Below are 18,289 nucleotides of genomic sequence, written 5' to 3' on the forward strand. Positions count from 1 at the left end.
ACGGAACGGAAGAATGCCGCATACCGAGTAATGTTACATTCTCAAAGAACGCGAGCACGCGCAGAGACTTATCACGAATTCCGTCGAGCGGAGAAGCGATTTCACAGACGGAAAAAGGAAGCCTGGGAGAATCAACAAGTCTGTGAACTAAAAAAGTACAGGCTGCAACCGCACCAGGCGCAGAAGTTTTACCAACAAGTCAGCAGGATGAAGCCTTATACACCTCGATGTTCATCCTGCCGAGACAAAGAGGGAAATCTGATTTCCGACAGAATGGGCATATTGCAGCGATGGGATGAGTACTTTGATGAGCTACTGAACGACCAGAACACCGGCGAGTTGGAGGTCCAGCCAACTGAAGACGAAGGACAAATACTGCCACCACAAAGTTTAGGAGAAACAGGAGCCGATGGAATTACAGCCGAATTGGTTAAATATGGAGGCGACCAGTTACACCAAGTGGTTCATCAACTTGTGCTCAGGTTTGGGACAGCAAATCAATGCCTGACGATTGGCAATAAGGCATTATCTGTCTCATTCATAAAAAGGGAGATATCACACAGTGCAGCAATTATAGAGATATCACGTTGCTGAGTACCATCTATAAGATATTCTCCGCCATCCTGCTAAGCCGGATAGCCCCATAGACCCAGAACATCATTAGCCCATACCAAAGAGGCTTCAATCTAGGCAAATCAGCAATAAATCAGATTTTCTCTCTGCGGCAACCGATGGAAAAACTGTTGGAATATGGACAACAGTTGCACCATCTATTCATCGACTTTAAAGCCCCCTATGATAGCATAGCCAGGGTAAAATTGTACATGGCCATGAAAGAATTCGGTATCCCGACGAAATTGATAAGAGTGACAAGGCTGACCGTGACCAATGTGCGAGGCCAGATAAAAGCAGCAGGATCACTCTCAAGACCATTCGACATCAACAACGGTCTACGACAAGGGGATGCCCTATCATGCGTCCTATTTAACCTGGCTCTCGAGAAAGTGATCCGTGATGCTGATGTAAATACAAGAGGTACGATCCTCTTTGAGTCCACCCAACTACTGGCCTATGCTGACGATATCGACATCATGAGAAAAACCACCCGAGACGTACAAACTGCCTTCATCCAGATCGAGCAGGTGGCCATTGGGGCGAGATCTTGGGCTGCACATCAATGAAGGCAAGACAAAATATATGGTGGCAACGTCAGCACCGAAAATCAACCAACCAACAACATCAAACCGCACTGGTCAAACGGGAAGAATTAAGATCGGAGAATACAATTTTGAGACAGTTGATAATTTCTCTTATCCAGGGTCGAAAATTACAACCGATAACAACTATGACAATGAAATCCGCGCACGGTCGTTGTCAGCCAATAGAGCCTATTTCAGCTTACAAAAACTGTTCCGCTCGAAACGTCTCACCATAGAATCAAAGCTCTTACTGTACAAGACAGTCCTTACCAGTCCTCATGTATTCCTCGGAGACTTGGGTTCTTAGCAAAAAGAATTGCGAACTCTTGGTCGCGTTCAAGAGAAGAATCCTGTGAAGAATTTTTGGCCCCCTACATGAGGATGGACTATTCCGTAGCCCACATAACGACGAAATCTGTGAGCGATGCCATGACCGTCAGGTTGTGAATAAAATCCAGCTCAATAGGTTACATCCGTATGGGTGAGGATGATCCCACCCGGAAAGTCTATGGTAGAAAAAGAAAACGAGGCAGACCCTGCCTAAGATGGAGCGATAGCGTAGGCCAGCACGCCAGACAGCTTTTAGGGATATCGAATTGGTGGACCTCGGCGCAAAACCGGGGTGTCTGGAGTACCTTATTAAGGCAGGCCTAGACCGGATACCGGTTGTTGCGCCGTTGATGATGATGATGATTTATCGGTTCGAATGACTTCACTAAAAGGACATGCATTGAAGCCAAGGCCTTACATGTGTTTCTTCAAGAAACCGAAGGTTTATGAACTAGGTATAGCAATCAGCAAAAATCACATTCTACTTTTTAAATGCGTTTTTCTCGAAACTGCATATGGAAAATCGGCTGCCACCATAGCCCAAAATCTATCCAACGAAATCAACGAAATTCTTTGATATTTTTACGACTTATTCAGAACATATTTCTACGGTCCGTAAACTAGGATAATAGCGATTCATTCAGTAGTTTTGTTTTTATTCATTGAAGAAGCCGTGAAAAAACACCAAAATTCACAAAAAAAAAAGTTTAACACGGCACCAAAAATGTAGCTTTTAATATTTTTTAATAATCCTAGTTTGCGGACTGTAGTTAAGTCTGTACGTTAAAATGCAGTTTAGTTTTTTTCTTTAAGATAATTGCAGCGCCCTCTAGCGCGGACACTTTTTTTGGAGATGGGTGTATACATTGCTCCGTATTTCAATAACTAACTATGCGATCGGGCTGGAAAAATTACTATGCGCGCTGAAGATATTAATAAACCTGTGGTGAAAAATTCGTATTTGTATTTTTATCCAGTTTTTCATAAAAAATTTCAACAGAAAGAAAGGTTTTCACACGGGATAACCCCCTTAAGCAAGTATAGTGAAAGGTATAGTCCAGTCATTAAAGCTGAAAGTCGGTTGCAATCGCCGAATTCGTTCAGTCAAGACCGATTAGCATAAAATTTGAGGGGTTGAGATAGTGGATGACATAAGAAACAAAAGTTACATAGCAGCGAAGTACGTGTGCCTCTTCCCCGCAAATTGTTTTCCAAATATTCCCAGAAATCGATTAAATGGCAAATTCTAAGCAAAAGATGTTTAGTGAAAATCTTTCGTACAAGTAATAGTTTTCGAATTATTCATGCTCAAACATGTCAATTTTTCATCGAAAAAATGCATGTTTTTCAACGGTTTTTCACAAATAACTCGAAAACCATGTATTTCATGTAGAAATGATATGAAGAAGAAACAAAGCATATAAAATAATAAAAAGAATGAATCTTTTTATTTTTTGTAAGCAGCAATAGGAACTGAGTTATAGCTTTTCAAACGTCAATTCGTAATGTCTAAAAAAATTAATATTTTTAAGGTCAAATAACACAAAACCAGTAAGTTTTAGTGGAAATTATTGTCCACTAAAACTCACGGGTTTTGTGTTATTTGACCTTAAAAGTGTTACTTTTTTTAGACATTATGAATTTATGTTTGAAGAGCTATAACTCAGTCCCTATTGCATCTACAAAAAAATGAACAAAATCATTCTTTTTGTTTCTTTGTTTCTGCTTCATTTCTACATAGAACACATGGTTTTCGAATTATTTGAGAAAAACCGACATGTTTGAACACGAATAACTCGAAAACTACTACCTGCACGAAAATTGCCCATTTAATCGATTTCTGTGGTTATTTGGAGAAAGAGGTCCTTAAACAAAAAAGTAATGTTATATGCTATCCAAAAATTATATAGTATTTTTATACAATAGCATTGCATGGAGCCAATGTTGCTGGGTATTCAAAATCGAACCACCAATTTTGTTATTGCCCATTGAACTCTTCCATATCGACCAGGTAAAACACTATGAAGTCGATTACCATTTAGTAATAATTTTCGATAAAAGCACGGCTCGGACTGGCTCCACTTTCGGAGTTTGAATTTCGTGGAGATTTTATCTCAATATACTTTTTGGGTAGGGTAGGTGAATGCGTTTAGGTACAAAGTAGAGAAGTCCCGCAACGGTACGCCATCAGACTACCAGCTAAACACCTCTTCGTCATCAGATACAAATCTGGAACTGTTTGACTCATTACTTCTGACTAGCCAGCTTATGGAGCCTTCAAGTCAAGGAATTCCTTTTACCAACAGGAGGGGAGAGGAGGAAGAGAGTCCTTAGCCCAAGGAATCCGTTAGCATTCCGTCATCGGTCCCTTTACCTGTCGAGCTCAACGTTCTACGCAACAGGAAGAACCCAGATGTAATGCACGACTCCACCTACCGGCGCTCTTCATCTCTGAAAACGTTGTTTGGAGAGTGCCTGCATAAAATTGCCGACGAAACTTGTCTCTTCTTTCACAAGAGAAAAAGGTGTGCTCGCCGTCGTCCGACACTCCATCAAAGAACACACAATAAGGAGATCCTGCCTCCTTAATCTTGTACGGGTAGGACTGAAAACCTATTTAGAAGCTGGTTAAGGAAATAGTCATTAACCTCAATCTCACCATACTTTCAATTGAACCATGAATCGATGAGAGATTAAATTTGCTAAGAGAGTTGCTACTCGGTGAGTGTGGGTTCAGCTATCTTAAGTAGGTAAGTAGCAGGGAGGGCAACGGGAATCACTCCCACGATTACAATCACATCCAATTCTGAAACAGTGCACTGGGCAAATACCACTCGCAAAGCTTGCCCTCTCCGCACTTGGGCAAAGTACTTATGATTCAGCTCCTTGCCAAGGGTATCAGTCCATAAATCCGCACCACACAGCGCGTTGCTGCTGTACTAAGACTTCTCCTGGTAGATATAGGGCCCCTTACATTCGCAATTAGCCGACTTGTGATTTGTTCGAAAAAGCCCATCTTCAAGCCGAGCTTTAAACTAAGGTATTTAACTCGCCGATCGATATAGGACGAAGCGTCGGGATTCTCTTTTTAGTCAAGATGACTACTTCGGTTTTTTTCCCAGTGCAAGGCTGATAACAAGAGCAGTCATCTATCCAATTACCCGTCCCATCAATATGCCAAGTCTGCTTTTAACGTCCACCGGACAACAACTGTCGCAACGTCATCTGCATAAGCGAGCACGCGCGACTTAGAAGATTATCGTAGGAACTGCTCGAGAGGTGCGGTCCTAGGATGGATTTGTTACCCCCGACGTCATTTTCATCCTCCTCTGGCTCTCTAGTGTCTCATACATCAAGTAGTCCCTCAATATCCGCAAGAAATGGTTCGGCACGTGCTTAGCATGTCTTTCTATTTTACGGAATTGAAGGCATTTATGACATCAAGAGTTACGAGGAACACTCTCCATCGAGATCAACGCCTGCTTGCCCCAGCTCGATGAACCGCATCCACGACCTCCATAACAGATGCATAGTGGGTCTCCTTTACCTTTGCTTATCAGCGCGAGCATTGCCACCTTCCAGCGACAAGCAAGAACAGCATCTTTCAGGCAAGTGCTGAACACGCCGAGCTGCAAGTTTGACCGTTTGAGGGCCACCAGTTTGTGTACTTCTGCCGGGATTCCATCAGGACCTGCCACCTTTTCATTTTTCATAGTGAGAACTGCCTCTTCGAAGACTTCCACGCTGTTGTCATCAACCCATACGGGCTGTCTGGGGAAAAATGCCTGTACAATGCAGTTCATTTGGTACTAAGTATGCAAGGTCTTCACAGAGCTCCGATTTGCCGGATAACAAATTTCCCGCGGATTTCCATTCAATTCATTGACTAGGCCCTGTCAGCCATGAGCTTTTGCTTTTGTTTGTCGCGTTGTCCTTTTAGCTAATATCTACTCTGCCATCCCCGGATGTGTAAACGTTGTGCCAAACGGCGAAGTTTTTGACACTCTTTCCATAGGACGGCAATTTCCGCCGTCTACCATTTCATACAAGGCTTATTACGGCTGGCCCCCGGTGCATGGAAGCTTCACGGGCCTTCTTTATCAGACTCATCACCAAATTTATGACAGTGTCAGCTGAAACGCCACTACCCCCCGAAGTGCCCTCTAGCGCGCCTTTGTTATTCTAAGAGTTTCGACGAATCTCCCGATTTTCGCTCTCGCGACGTTCCACGCATAATTGGAGCGCCAGGTTGGCACACGCCGACAAATAACGCCAGCCACTTCGAGCATCCAATTTTGATTTTCCCGTTGTTAAAAATTTTCCTCGCGTGTTACTCGCCGACTTCCATCACAGCGAATTTTTGGCTTCTAGAATTCTTAGAAGTGATATCTATCTGGGTATTGGTTACTTCCGGACATTCATGCTTGGAGGCCTTCTCCACAGTTTGTTTCCTTTTATTTTTCTCTTTTGGGTTCTGAAGACTACTTTATAAATTTTACGTATAGGGCTTATAAAAAAGTATTATTTGGTAGGAAGGACTTTTTCATACCCGCGTATTCATGTTTGCCGTCTGACTCGATTTACGGAGGCAACCTAGTTCTTTTTTTAGTGCCACATTCTGTACTATTAACTTTATTTAAGGGCATATCCGAATGGGATGGATTTTGAGGTGTAAATTCTGTATAGAGGAAACATCATTATTTTTTTTTTATATTATCGATTTTGAAATTTTTGAGAATAACTCGTACCTTAGTTTAGGTCTGCATTATCTGTCTCTCAACTTTTGCGAACCCAGCAAGGACCTGTTTTGTAGCATGCAATCTAGACGGTTTATTTAATACTTCACAAGGCTGTATTTGAAATGAAAACAATTTGGGATGCCGGAAGCTAGATGCTTCGGGTATAAAAGTATATCTTATATGCACGTTTTTCTATTCGTACTCTTCTTTTTCTTCAGCCTTTGTCCCGTTCACAAGCGGGGTCGGCTCGTCGTGATCGGCTTCGCCATTTGGCTCTATCGAATGCCTGATCTGGGTGCAATCTCGAGGCTTTCAAATCCCCATCCAGCGTATCAAGCCACCGTTGCTTAGGTCTGCCTTTTGGTCGTTTACCATCGACTTCGATGTTCAGACCCATCTTTGCAAGTGAATTCTCGTTTGCACGAATTGCGTGACCATACCATCGAAGACGCTTCTCTCGCAACTTTTCCACGATCGGTGCAACCCCATAACGATCGCGGATATCCTCATTTCGGATGTGATCTAAACGTGTGACGCCACTAGTCCAACGTAGCATCTTCGTCTCCATTACCGCAAGACGCCGTTCATTGTCTTTTATGATCGGCCAGCACTCAAAACCATAGAGAGTGCCTGGACGGACGACATTGCGGAAAATTTTAGATACGACGTTGATACGTCGATCACAAAGGACACCAGTTGTGGAACGCCACTTCATCCAGGTTGCGTTAATGCGTGAAGCAATTTCATAACGCAGCTCTCCATTGGCTGATAGCTTTGACCCGAGGTATTTAAATCACTCAGTTCTGGGCAGATCACTGCCGCTGACAGTGATTGTGCCTGTTTCATGGGGATCGGTCGTCAAAAATTCAGTTTTGTTTAAATTCAATCTGAGACCATGTTGCATGAGGCGATCATTCCATTTTTGAACAAGTTGCTCGAAATCATTTTTGCTATCAGATGCTAGGAAAACATCATCTGCATAAAGCAGTGTGTAGGGCGCTGGACGTTGGATATCTCGTGTGACGGTCTCCATAACAAGGACAAAGAGGAGTGGTGAGAGGGCGCTTCCTTGATGAACTCCAACAGAGACACGAAGCGGTTTTGATACACCCGCCATACTTCGAACTTTACTTTTCGGATCGTGGTAGAGCAATTGAACCTAGCGCACGAGTTCTTCTGGCACGAAGTGTTGTCGTAAAGCATACCAGATGAGTTCGTGTGGTACACGGTCAAACGCTTTCTCTAGATCCAGGATTTGAAGAACCACTACCCGGGCTATCGGGATTTACTCTTGCAAATTACTTACGTATCTGGAGTGGAAGATGTTATTATAAGTGAATCATATAATAACCTTAACTATAATGTATGGTTCAAAGACTCGGCAGCCTGAGTAGCGTTATGAGCGTTCCAAGTCATGCAGGGATGAATTAGACAGTTTACAATTGGGTTTGTGTATACGAAGGTGTATAATTGTTACGTTTCATGTAAGTTTCACATTGTCAAACCTTGAAGGCATTCTTAACAGCCTGGTGTTTAGAGCAAAAGTAATACCCAAAAAATGATTATCGTATCAAAGTGAAATTATGCGGTGTTTCCAACGATTAATTAATTAAAATAATAAAACTTGTTGTTTCTTTTTCGTTGGTGTGGGTATTTCATCAGTGCAAACAAGTTGCACTGATGAAGGGAACAAGTGGTTCCCGAAATATCGGTATTTGCAAGAATAAATACCCACACCAACGAAAAAGAAACAACAAGTTTTATTATTTTAATTGATTATCGTAATTTCAACGCGTGGTCTTTAGATTGGGAAGTAGCGCAAAAAACGGTTTATCGAAAGCTATTGCACATTTGAACATGATAAGGGCATTGTGCTTTCAGGATTATCTCGGATGATGGATGCAGACCATTTGTCATAGCGAAAGTAATGCTTGAACGACATGTTGGTATATGAAACGATCAACATCTCCGATGAAGGGTCTACATGTTGACCCCTGCCAGAGGTGGTCCTAGGGAAATTATGGGAATATGATGGCCAATGTCCACTCAATAGGGCATAGTGCGTCCACCACGTCTGTTTGCTGAAATGTGTTTCAGTTCTCTCAAGGCCTTGCCGAGAAGCCTACACCCCTCCTCTATTGTTGTACGCAATGTATTTTAGGGTGATCCAATTTTCGATCGTCCTGGAATAGTTGACTCTCAGCAATGCAATTGTCGCCCTTTTTTAAAATGTGTCTCATCTGTTGCTACTTCTGCCTTCTAATTAACACATCTGCCGATACGTGGGCTACTTCCCGACCTAGCTATTTGCTCCAGATTTTCTTAGGCCAGAGTATACCGATGACACGACAGGAACAACATTATTAAGATAAACAAACTGATCGATATCCTTGATGTTCTGCACTTTATTGCATATGGGAGCGTAGGTAGATCAAATATATTCTGACCTAGTTTCTTATGGGCATGGAAGGGGCTACGAGTACCTCTGCGCCTGATTGTCCCAGTTACAATGTTACCCCGGGCGACATCGCACCATATCTTTAAGCATACAAATACGTTTCGTGGCGCACTACACTCTTTGATTTAGTTCTGATCTGAAGCATTGTAGAAACTGTAGACTTGTTGAGAGTTTGCCCCAACTTTTATACCCAGCCAGGATCGGGGATAAGTACCAACTTCCTTCAATTTAAAAAACATTGCTATAGCGCATTTGTTTATTCTTTCGAATGATTTTTCTTCTATTCTTTGTCTTCAATTTATTATTTTTAGTGCCCTTCGCATAATAATTAATTTCTACCTTTGAGTGGAGTGGGTGGTATGCCTTCTCTGTATACATGCCTTATATAAACATTTCCTCACACCCACACCATCGTATACTCAGAGCCGAAAATTTATAAGCTTTCGTCGAAATAATTTGATTTGTAAGCAAGCAAGGAATCTTCTCGTAAACAAGTGAACAATTTATTGTAAGAAAGATCATTCTTACTTATATACATAATTTCTGATTAGTTCCTTACTGGTCGGAACAGTATGCTCCTCATCCACATGTCCCTTATTTGTTTATAGAAACGAAACTTTAGAGATTAATTTAATTAGAATTTAATTTGCAAACGTATTTAGTGCAGGCATTCTCTTTATCTCAATCAATGATGACTGGCAAAATCTCTTGCGGTAATCCACTTTGATTTTGTGGAAATCACTGATTTTACGAGGTAGTTTTGAAATTTTCCTATTCGAAATTCACATTCCCGGCGTCTGTTTCGCGTAAAGGTAGATCATAGTGACGCCAGCCAAAGATACTCTTGACCGTCACTAATAACCTTCAAATTTTTCATTCACCTTTCCTCAAAGAAATCTGTAAATCCAGGAAAAATCACGGAAAATCAAAGAATCGCTACATTTTTTCATTTCTTTTCGCTTAGCAGAAAATTTATTATCTAAATGTAAAACAAACAACAGAAACATTTTTAAAATGGCGAAGGCATCCGTAAAAGAAATAAAACGTATTCTTGAAATATAAATAAAAATACGTAGGAAATACAAAAGCTAAATAGACAAATAATTACAATTTTATTGGAATTTGTTTATAGAACTGAACACGTACAACCCAGCGGGTCCTGCTTCCGGTTGAGGTATTTAGCTCGTTAGCCTGGAGGAATTCTGAATGTTCCATTCCATAGGTGGAAGCTTCGTCTGCATTGGAAGACCTTTGCCGGTTAAGTGATTCTGCGCCCTTCTGTCTGTAGGTGGTCGCTTTATTCCTGACGAAGGATTCGTGCCTACTAATTTTTTTGAATTTACTCCAGGCGGTTCATGGCTCGGTCCGCCATTATATTTGTGAATCGGTACAGGTACTGGTGCTACAGAGAAACTTACTTCGCCTTCTCGCCGTTGCTTTTTCTTTGGAGTTATTGCTGGGTCATTATTCGATTGGGTCGTATTTGGCGTTTTAGGAGGTTTTGTGCTTGTTTTGGGGGCCGGTTCGGATTTGATAGGTTGTACTATAAGGTTTTCCTGTGTTCCATACTCTGATCCTTTTTCAGATAATTTTTCACCCATTCTTTGCTCCTGTTGTAGAAAGAAATAGAAAGATATGATAAATGCATGAACATTTGTAAAAAGAAAAAGAAATAAAAAATTAGAAGCGAATAGACACGGGCGCATACATTACCAGCGCGTGGCATTTTGATCTACTAACTCCTCTTACTAACTCTTCACCTCTGTCTCACGAAATCACTGCGAAGCACCACCCCTCAAAGAGAAATTAGTTTGAGATACCTTTCCCCTCGCCCATCGATTGCATCCGTGACTGCATCTTCCTCGAATCTTCTGTCTCCCTCAGCCTACATTGAATCTGTCCAACATATGGTTAATTATACTCCAGTTTTCTTAGCATACTAGCATTTCTTCAATTAGAGTTCCCGGTACTATGGTATTGTCCTACCCAACGTCACCCACACCCATGCACCGCAAAAAATTGTGTATGATAGATGCTTTCTCTGCATCCAGATCTTGATATTAAACACAAAAATCTGAATCCATCGACTCCTTTTCTTCCATTCACATTGTGTTGCCATTCGTGCAACGATTGCTCCCTTTCGACGTTTTTTATGTACCGACAAGGGAAGTAACCGGACCCATCAGATATGTGGGTCAGAATGTCGATTGGTATCATTGCAACCTGAAGACAAAATAGACTCTTAAGGAGGTCATTCTGTAAACCACACACTTATGTGGTATATAATGCAGTTCTTTTAACAGGCGTTATGTAGAACAGTATAGAGCCTACCCCTCTGGTTAGCTATAAGCAGCCTACGTTTGCATCGCGGTACATATATACGATATTTAGCGACATCCTTGCCAAGGTCATACAGATACTGAACGTTCTAATACAAGCATATGGCATGCAAATCTATTCTAACATCAATTATCACAACGAAGGATTTGATGCGAGCAACTGTTTCCTTACGACCCTTCGTGGCTAGCTTCTTTTTGTCCTCCACGATTAATGCACCATCTTTTTTTAGCATTGATTCATTCGGATGGATATAACTCAATATCCTCGAGATGTTGTGCAACTGCAAATGGAGGCCCTGTGGAACTTTCGGGGAGGCAACGTACTCGTACAAATCTGCAGCACTTCCTCCCCCGTTGCTGTGGGTATGAAAGGTTTCTGGAGGCTACTACGGTATCTGCTTTTCTGATAAAATAAAACCTAAACAATTTTCAGGGGGAGGTTGATTCATGATGACGCCTGATGAGATGCTGTGCCACAAATCCATATCCACTTCTGGGCAGAGTTATTTATACCTCTTCGCTGTATAGCAAGCTTGAGGCTTCTTTGAGTTTCTTTGTAAGCACGCACTTTCACCTGCTGGTCAATCCTACATATGTACTATTTTCTCGGTCGTCTGTTTGGTATAGTGACACGTCGACCGAAGGTGAGACTATTCAGTGTTGCAATAACAGTTGGGCGGAAAATACAACGTTTCAATATAGATGATGAGTCACATGCTGCAACAATGCATGCCGGGATATGCTTGATGATGATGTGCTTGGTATGATGTCCTGGCCCAACTACATTTCCATAAATGTTCAATTGTCAGTTACTTTCACAGATCAGCCTGGCGTCATTCTTAAGCGTGCAAGTCTCCAACTGCTCAGTAATTAAAACTTGATTTTTTTATTCGCTAGGGTCCAAGGACTTGCTGGAACTGATGAAGGGAACAAATGGTTCCCGAAATATCGGTATTTGCAAGGCCAATAAATAACACCAGCGAATAGAAAAAGCAAGTTCTAATTATTTCAGATAATTTAATCACTAGAAAATACCGCGTGATTACACTCTGATTGTTTTTTAGACTGACGGCTATTAACTTGCAATTTGTATGGATGTAGTATTCACTAACCTCCCACGGCACATCGCGAGCTAGTGAAGGACTAAGGGAAATCAAATTTATAGTGGAACCAGACTTTCCTTTCCGGTAAGTATTAACCTAACCGTCGTTAGCCAATATAATGTATAACTGCGAGAAGGCTGCTAAAAGTCAACACCTTCTTGCATCTGTCAGTGAGCTTCCTCGTTCTGGTGGCCCATTCATTAAAGTTACCGGTAATAATTTTTGGTTTGCATCCTTTTACGTCAGAAGCTATCCGTCTACCTCTCTGCTTGTCTGTCTGTCTGTCACAAACACTTTTTTCGAAATTATGAACCCACATGCATGCACTGAATGACATCATTTTACGTTGAGTGATTGGGGCTCTCCATGCATGTAAACTGGAATTGTAAATTTATTTTCTCTGAATATCATGTGAAAGGTCAGTGGGAAGTGCATCTTTAAATTAAACACTCGTTTTCAGACATATGCTGCTATTATTCGGAAAAATGTTTCGCGTCTATGAGATTCTAATCGGATTCACAGTTAGCACTACGATGCGACCCTATGAATAAAATACTCCTAAAGACTCTGCCATTCCTTCCCTTGTGATTCCCAGCATTGTTCAACTACTAATCTATAGGACTAGTCTTTCATTACTTTAATTTATCCTCATCTTTTCCACTAGACGTTTAATAACAACAATGAAAAAAATACTATTCGAACAAATCGGGAAACCGGAAGCTGGACGCTTCAGGTATGAAAGGTTTTGTATATTTTTTTCATAAAAACATTTGAGTGAACATTTGTCCCATTATTGCCTATCACGTAATATATGCATATATTATGTGAGAATATCCACTTTCCTGTGATATTGACATTCAAAGTCTTGAATTTTCACAGGAGCGACAACATTGACCTATTATAACTTTGTTAGTAGCAGTTCGACGGAAATTACGCGAAAAAAATCCACAAATACTGGAAAAGTAACGCCAGAACTCTGTCAAGGAACCCACTTTTCAGGTTCTGGAAAAAGGATAAGTGGCAGGATCTAGTTCTGAAGAATAGATGAGATGAAATGCGTAATACACTCATTTGAACTGTATAGACCGTATGGTCCAGATTTAAGCGCGAACAACAACTAATCAAAATCTAGTGAACCATTGTTGTAATGGGCTATATACCAATAACTTGGAGGAAGGTTGGGGAAGTCTTTTTAGCAAAGTCCCGGCGAGATTAAATTCAGGCTGAAGCTTCTAGGCCAAAAAATTTCAACTCCTTCCTTGTCAAAACATTTGAAAAACTGGTTAAGAGACACATGAGGGAGAGGCTGTTATCATCCCACCTGAATCAAACCAGTATGCTTTCTAATCGGTAAAATCTTGTCAGACGACACATGAGCTCGTATCGAAGATTTATACCGCAACAAATAACACACAGATGCCTATCGTAGTCCTGATAGAAGACGCCTACTATCGTCTTCGATAACACCTCCATCAAGACGCATGGTATAAAAGGTACTATATGTAAACTTCTATTATATAATCGCTGTTGGAAGGCCAGCTGGCTCAAGCAAATTTCTTTGATGAGACTCTATACGTCATCACGTACACGGGCTTTTCACAGGGAAGAGTCTTACTGAACGGGGCGTGTCATATCCAAGGGTCTGCTGATAAGTTCAACGCACTGATATCTGGAAATTTCATGCAAATAATCTCAGAGATGGTACAGCAAACTCCAAATCTAATAGAAAGATGGTGTGAACGGGAGAAATTCCCAGCAAAGTAGGTATCCTGGTGGTTATCAAAAAGAAAATGCAGGATGAATTAAAATTCGCATCCCTTTCTGGTGACGGACTTCCACTATCAAATGCGCAAAATATCTGGGAGCGATTTTGGTGGGATAAACATCTTGAATTTGATATTAACAAAGGCAGTTGGGCATTTTCGCTATAAAAAGGACCATGAATAGGAAATAGGGATTGAAATCATGCATTATATTCCGGATATCCTAAGTTGTGGTATAGTCCATATTTATGTACCTAGGAGCAGAAGCGAGACACCGGACCAAAAATTCGTCTGTCTCTACATTATGGGCGTCATAAAAGGCACACCCATCATCCACTTAGAGATGTTGCTACAATTGTCTCCCTTGGACCTTTTATTAAAAGGAGAGATAAGACTTGCAGTATACAGCATCCATTGAACGGCATGTAGCCGGCTGCGATAGAATCATCAACTTAATCACAAACCTAATCCTGGGGATAGGCACTGATTTCAGGTTACTTAGCTACTACTTCAATTCCAAAGTGGGAACGACGATAATTAGGGAAGACTGGAATAATTGGAATGATGACGATCTGGGGAACAACATGCTGTGATTCATAGATAGGACTAAGACAGAAGGCGCAACTGAGATTGGAGAATCTACAGAGAAAATACGAACATGTTAAAATGTATATATTCCCTCTTACCGTCAAGCGGCACTAATAATCGTCCTATCACCAGACCTAAATTGGTAGCGAATACCAGCATATCCACAAAATCCTGGTTGTCAAAAACCGCGATAACCTTGGAATATACGAGTATATAGAGGCATGAAAGCGATGAGAAAGCGAATGAACTTGCAAAAAAGGTATTCCAAAAACCATTTATATGAGTAGAGACTGCATTGTGAATCAACAAAGACGTAGCTGTAAAAATCATACGGGACTAGAATCAGCTGGTCAATCGGTGACACCGATCGTACATAGGCATAGCAAATTAATACTGCAGGATGGTCGGCAAATTATTATAGAATAGCTGAATCTGAGTAAACTGAGAATAAGAATCGGTCTAATAACCGATCATTTCGTCTATGGGAACATCTCCGTACGTACGCACTATAATGGAAACCCAATATACAGACTGCAATGGAGAGGGATAAACAACGTTATATATGGCATTGGACTGCCACGCACTATGACAGTGAAAACCATCTACCTGGGGAATATCAAACCCTGAGGAAGGGTTCAACCCGATGCACGTTGTGGATTATTTCCTTAGTTTAGTGACCAAAAAAAGACCTTTCACATAAATGAACTTTTTATAGGGCATACGAGTATGACAGCTTCCAAGAAGCGCCTACAACCCGATCCAATTTCCCGAACTGAATAGAGTACCACAGTGCGCGCCCATCACTGTCCATTTGTTCTCACCAGCAATTAGGTACAGGTGAACATGTACGGTCATAATTATCATTTATCTAGTGTGAAGTATACCTCTTTGATGGTTAACAATAGTTAACTCCACAAGGTCTTCTGCTGTTCTCAACAGAACACGCTTATTACAAAGCTCGGGAGATGACGCCTAAAATGCACAATAGACTCCCCGCGTTAAAAAAAAGAGTATGTTTTTTCACGCCGCAATACTAGTTTTACCTTCCCAATAACCATATCAGTTGAAAAAAACCAATTCGGAATGCTTGTTTGTTAATTATAATGAATTAAAATAATAAAAACTTGTTGTTTCTTTTTCGTTGGTGTGGATATTTATTCTTGCAAAAACCAATATTTCGGGAACCACTTGTTCCCTTCATCAGTGCTAACAACTTGTTAGCAACAAGTTGTGTGCACTGATGAAGGGAACAAGTGGTTCCCGAAATATCGGTATTTGCAAGAATAAATATCCACACCAACGAAAAAGAAACAACAAGTTTTTATTATTTTAATTAATTAATCATTGGAAACACCGCATAATTTCACTCTAATTATAATGGATTAAAAATTGAATTCTCACAAGGCGGAAGAGAAAACGCGATAATTGGCTGACACTTCAAGTGACGTCATCGAGCGAACTGAATCTTATCTACCTGAAAGCAACCGGTTTAGTATTTGTTACTTGTTACTTTTCAGGTAATCAATCAGTTTTTAACAGGAAAGTGTTAAATTTTACAATTATATAGCAAATTCTGACATCTTTACCTGGGCGGCGATAAATCGTACTTTTTTGAAAGATTCACAGGCCGCAAAAAAAGGATTTGCACTGAGCGGGATTCGAACTTTGGCAGTTGATTATTCGGCGGTATTTTTTCTCTTGTGACTTGATTTGAATAATAGTGACACAAAATTCTAACGCAATCGTGTATTATCAATCAAAAATGTTAATGCACATTGAAATGGTCCTCACAATTTAAACTTGACCCCAAAGAAACTAAACGATGGCAATCCACTTCCTCCGAAAAGCTTTCTACGGGGGTTTTGTAGAGTTACTTGACCAGCAAGGCACGAAACAATATTTTATTGTCCTGATTGGCATTTCACGTGGGAAATTAATTTTGATAGTTTTATAATCTTATGAGTAACTGTCAGTTGCCGGTCTACTGAAGTTTCTTGGCTCGAGTTGTGACAGCAAACAACGTGGCGTGGGCCTTTCAGTGCCTTTGAATTTGGTTGAAATTTAAAATGCTGATAATTTGAAACACACAGTTTTTTTTTTCAAAAACGGTCTTTGAGAGTTTTATTAGATTGCACCATAGAAGTGATCTACGTCATCAGTGAAGATAAGGCGGGAAGTCTGTTAATCATAATAGAGTCGATTCAGTTCTGTTTTCCAAACAGTTGAGTTTTATTGAAGTGGAATTCTGACACTAGAAAATAGACATGCGTCATACTAAAGATTCAAAAAGTTGATATTACATACATTCATCTACGTACAGGCCTGCAAAACCTCTACTCTTACTAGCAGCCTAAACCCGTCATCCCTATATTGACATTAAGCAGGAAATTAACCATTAAATAATAGATTACCTCATATTCGCGTATACTATATTTTGGAAGCTGTAATAATTGCTTAATATAAGAATAGGACCAACCTGAGTTGATTGCCACTGCGTCTAGTTGAGCGAGTAAAGAAATTGTTGTGATTTTTGCTATATATATTTTAAAGGAACTTGCTTGACCTTAGATTCATCTTACGAGAACAAAAGATGCTCGTCGCACTAGTTCCACTATAAAAGCACGGTAGTTGGGTGAATTCCAAAATATTCCAATAACTGTATAACACCAATGCTCATTTGTTGGGCCACCTATTATTTCGATACAGATTTGGTTTAGTACGCGTGGGCCATTACTTCCGTTGTAAAAACATAAACACCATGGTAAATTGCCAATAATAACTGCAATCGTTCATGCCATTACAAATATAATTTATGATATAAGATACATGCATGCGTCTATGGACCTGGACGACTTCACGAGTAGGAAACGACTAAGGAATGTGTAAACATTTGTCGGAAGCAGTCATGGATTTATGAGGATAATAAATGTATTACTACAAAGACTAATAAACAGACTATTCTCTAGTGAGAAAAGATATCTTTATCGATGATGCTTCGTTGCACTGCGTTCACCTGCGTTAATATCTACTATTTTCAAAAAAAAAAGTTCCCAATCCACCATTAAAAACGATTAGTTCTCACGATCATGATCCTCACGCAAATAAACAAATCATTAAGAATATCTATTCAGCCAAATAAAATTCTATAAATACAGTCCGTGCGGAAAGATTTGTGAAAACAATCAGATGAATTGAAAAAACAAATTATGGAGTGTTCAAAATAAAGAAATTAAGAGAAAATAATGCAAGTGAAGAATTCAGCCTCCCTCTTTGAAAAACCAGAAGACTTTGTTTATAAATTCTTTTGATGTAAATCGTCTAAATATAGTATCGACGCTGATTATTTACTTTGCACGTGAGAATGCACATTATATTTTTCGGTTCAATTGGAAGATTAACTTACCAGCAAGAGACGTCGCCTTTTTTCCCGTTTTGCAAGAAACACCACCCAACCACCGTATAATAGCATGATCAGCGCTGGAACGAGGGCACCAGCTAAAACGGGCGACTTGCGAATCCATGCATGATATATTGCAAGAAATATCAACGATACTGCAACAATCAAGGCCACCATCCGTCCGTTAGCTCGTCGTTCTTCCTGCAAAGATACATAGAGTGTTGGAATATTATTTCAAGTGTTATAAGTTGTCTTGAACAATGTTTAGATGCGATATAAGAGATAAATCAAATGCCACTTAACCAAGGAAATTAAATTCTGTCTAGCCAGTAACGAGATTCAGCATCAAGATAATATAGTACTTAAAGTAACA

The 18,289-nt window shown here is 40.4% G+C and overlaps 1 protein-coding gene across 1 annotated transcript in view; it reads right to left on the bottom strand.

Moving 5' to 3' along the window:
• Nucleotides 1-9,656: 9,656 nt before the first annotated feature.
• Nucleotides 9,657-18,289, bottom strand: part of LOC119657286 — a 31,085-nt gene continuing 22,452 nt past the window's right edge. Inside the window, exons 2-3 of the mRNA XM_038064132.1 lie at nt 17,923-18,117; nt 9,657-10,336 (exon numbers count right to left, since the gene is read on the bottom strand). Coding sequence (XP_037920060.1) covers nt 9,905-10,336; nt 17,923-18,117 — 627 coding nt within the window. The 3' untranslated portion in view covers nt 9,657-9,904. The remainder of the gene's footprint in view (nt 10,337-17,922; nt 18,118-18,289) is intronic.

Source organism: Hermetia illucens, chromosome 5, assembly GCF_905115235.1.
Source record: "Hermetia illucens chromosome 5, iHerIll2.2.curated.20191125, whole genome shotgun sequence".
NCBI lineage: Eukaryota > Metazoa > Arthropoda > Insecta > Diptera > Stratiomyidae > Hermetia > Hermetia illucens.